Consider the following 2,254-nt stretch of genomic DNA (forward strand, 5'->3'; position numbering starts at 1 on the left):
GTAAAAAGAACCCGCACACCTACATTAAAAAAAAAAGATTAAAATATAACAGAACTGCAAGTCATAATGTGGGCATGATCTGAAGGGCCGACAGAAGCCGTTGCAATGTATAAGTGGACCTGCTCTGCTGTGGGAGCCTGATTGGCTAATTCGGCCGTAACAAAACAGCACTCCGTTTTTTTAGACTGACTCTAAATTAGCACCAGCTACAAAAATTCAACTCACTTCTGTGGTGATGGTTTGGCTCTCAGCTGCCCCTCGCAAAATGTGCGACTCCGACTCCCGTGTCGGGAAATCTATTTACCTAGCTGTATGTCTCCGTCTTTCTGCTGGTATGCTGCATCCGTATCGTTAGCCTTGGGTTGTCCGTGACAGAAAGGATCGAAGAAACCCTCTTACTATTTGATTTAACGTGTGTTGATTGGGAGTGTAACGTTTAGAACCATTATGCAATTCGTATAATTTGAACAACTCATTTTTCTAAGAGGAACTTGTGTTTTCTGTCCCTTCTGCGTTTAGTTCCTCCCACCTCCGCCCCAACCCGCACTCCTTTTTCTGATCCGTTACCATTAATGCTTTTTTATTCTTCGTCTCCGGAGTCTGCTTCGACAACTATTGCGAGATTAAGTAAGCTCGTTAGGAGCAGAAGGAATGTTGCTCCCACCTCAAACTTATATTTATTAAAGTTTAGTTTGCAGTTTCGGGGCCAAGGTTAGATCACGTTGAAGTTTCTGCTAGGTCTGACAGGAACAGGAGACATTGGACTTTGATCGTCGTGGTGTACGATGGCATTTTTTTTAAGGGAGGGGGGTATACTTTAATTTTACCTCGTAAGCGATCTCGTTTTTCTAAGAATAACACGTTCTCATCAATTCTTTCTTGTGAAAATTAAAAATGCATTCAAATCAATGGTTCTAATGATGGTATGAGAATGGTTGGCGGGTGCTCTGGCGTGGTTTGCACCTTCTTACCTATCAAACATCTATCGTCATTACCTCTTCTCTTTCTTTCTTTGTATCTTACTCTCTAGTAACACTCTCATCTTCGCCACTTATATGACCTGTGCCACAACACTCTTACCAAAGTCTAAACTAAAACTAACTGATTGTATAAATATGCCTACCGTCGCAAGACATCTTTTCTAAAGCTGCTCATTTCCTCTATTCGTTTATCCTTGTTTCTAATTGTAGCAGAGTCTGTGCGCGTTTTTGCTTTACAGATGAAAGTCTTTAGTTCTATTCTACAGTATACTTACTTACTTTACTTAACCGTTTCGGCCTCTGTTACTCTTGCGATAAGGATGAGAGAAGCAAGTGTCTTTCTCTTTGTTGTATTGCCTGTTGTACGTTTATGCTGTTATTGACTCCTTTATGGAACACATTTAATCGGATCTCTCCGTCTTTGTGCTAGGAAGTAGCTTCCTTCATGGTTTGCCCTGACAGGCAGGGTCGGAACAAACCACCTTCTAAGAGATCTTAATTGTGTCTGTGTAGATGTAGGACTTAATTGGAGCGTATTAGCAGATAAGGATGTGTCATATTTCACTGCTGTCCTTATGTGTGTATATTGTATATAAAGTAAAGTTGTTCCCGCATCCGATCCGCACATTGGGGATTGCCTTGTTGGTGAGACTACTTCCTGGGCCTTCGGCATATTGTGGTAGGGTGGCCAGTTCCTTTCCACGCCGACTTTACTTCCCCAACTCGAAATCAAGGTACCCGCTACTGCTGGGTGGGCAGGAAGAGGCGAAAAAAATCCGTAACTGAAACGAGGCTCGAACCTGGACTTTCCTCATCGGAGACGAGCGGACTAACCACTCCGCTCCGTCACCGCACCCTTCTATTATATAATGTAATTATTAATGTATGGCTGAGAAAGTTCTTCCTTGTGTAGTTGAACTGTTTTTCTTTTTTAAAATTTATATGAAATGGGTTTTCTTGCGTGCGTGAGATTTTACTCTCAGTAATCATGTCGTCCATGTAAACAGCCTAGAGCTTATTATACTTGTATTGGGCACAACGTTATATATTTGCTATCCGTTATAATTATTATTTTATTATTTTCTTGATATATTACATGTTCCTCAGTGAGTATCGCCGAGGTAGACCGTCTGTGGCTGCGGTTCCGGCAGATGGGAGCTAACCAAGATGGCGTCCTCACGTCTGAGATCCTCTCCTCCCCCAAACTGACTGGAGACGTCTTTGTAAAAAATGTACGTTAAATCCCTTCTCCTTTCTCTGTTCTCTTCACTCCC

At 42.1% G+C, this 2,254-nt stretch overlaps 1 protein-coding gene across 1 annotated transcript in view; it reads left to right on the forward strand.

Annotated features, from left to right (window-relative positions):
• LOC101845802 (ankyrin-3) overlaps nucleotides 1–2,254 on the forward strand; it is a gene marked incomplete in the record, with an annotated part of 29,897 nt that overhangs the window by 16,687 nt on the left and 10,956 nt on the right. The window contains 1 exon segment of the mRNA XM_005108044.3: nucleotides 2,088–2,212. Within this exon segment, the coding sequence (XP_005108101.2) occupies nucleotides 2,088–2,212 (125 nt within the window).

This window comes from Aplysia californica, unplaced genomic scaffold (genome assembly GCF_000002075.1).
Source record: "Aplysia californica isolate F4 #8 unplaced genomic scaffold, AplCal3.0 scaffold00654, whole genome shotgun sequence".
Lineage (NCBI taxonomy): Eukaryota > Metazoa > Mollusca > Gastropoda > Aplysiida > Aplysiidae > Aplysia > Aplysia californica.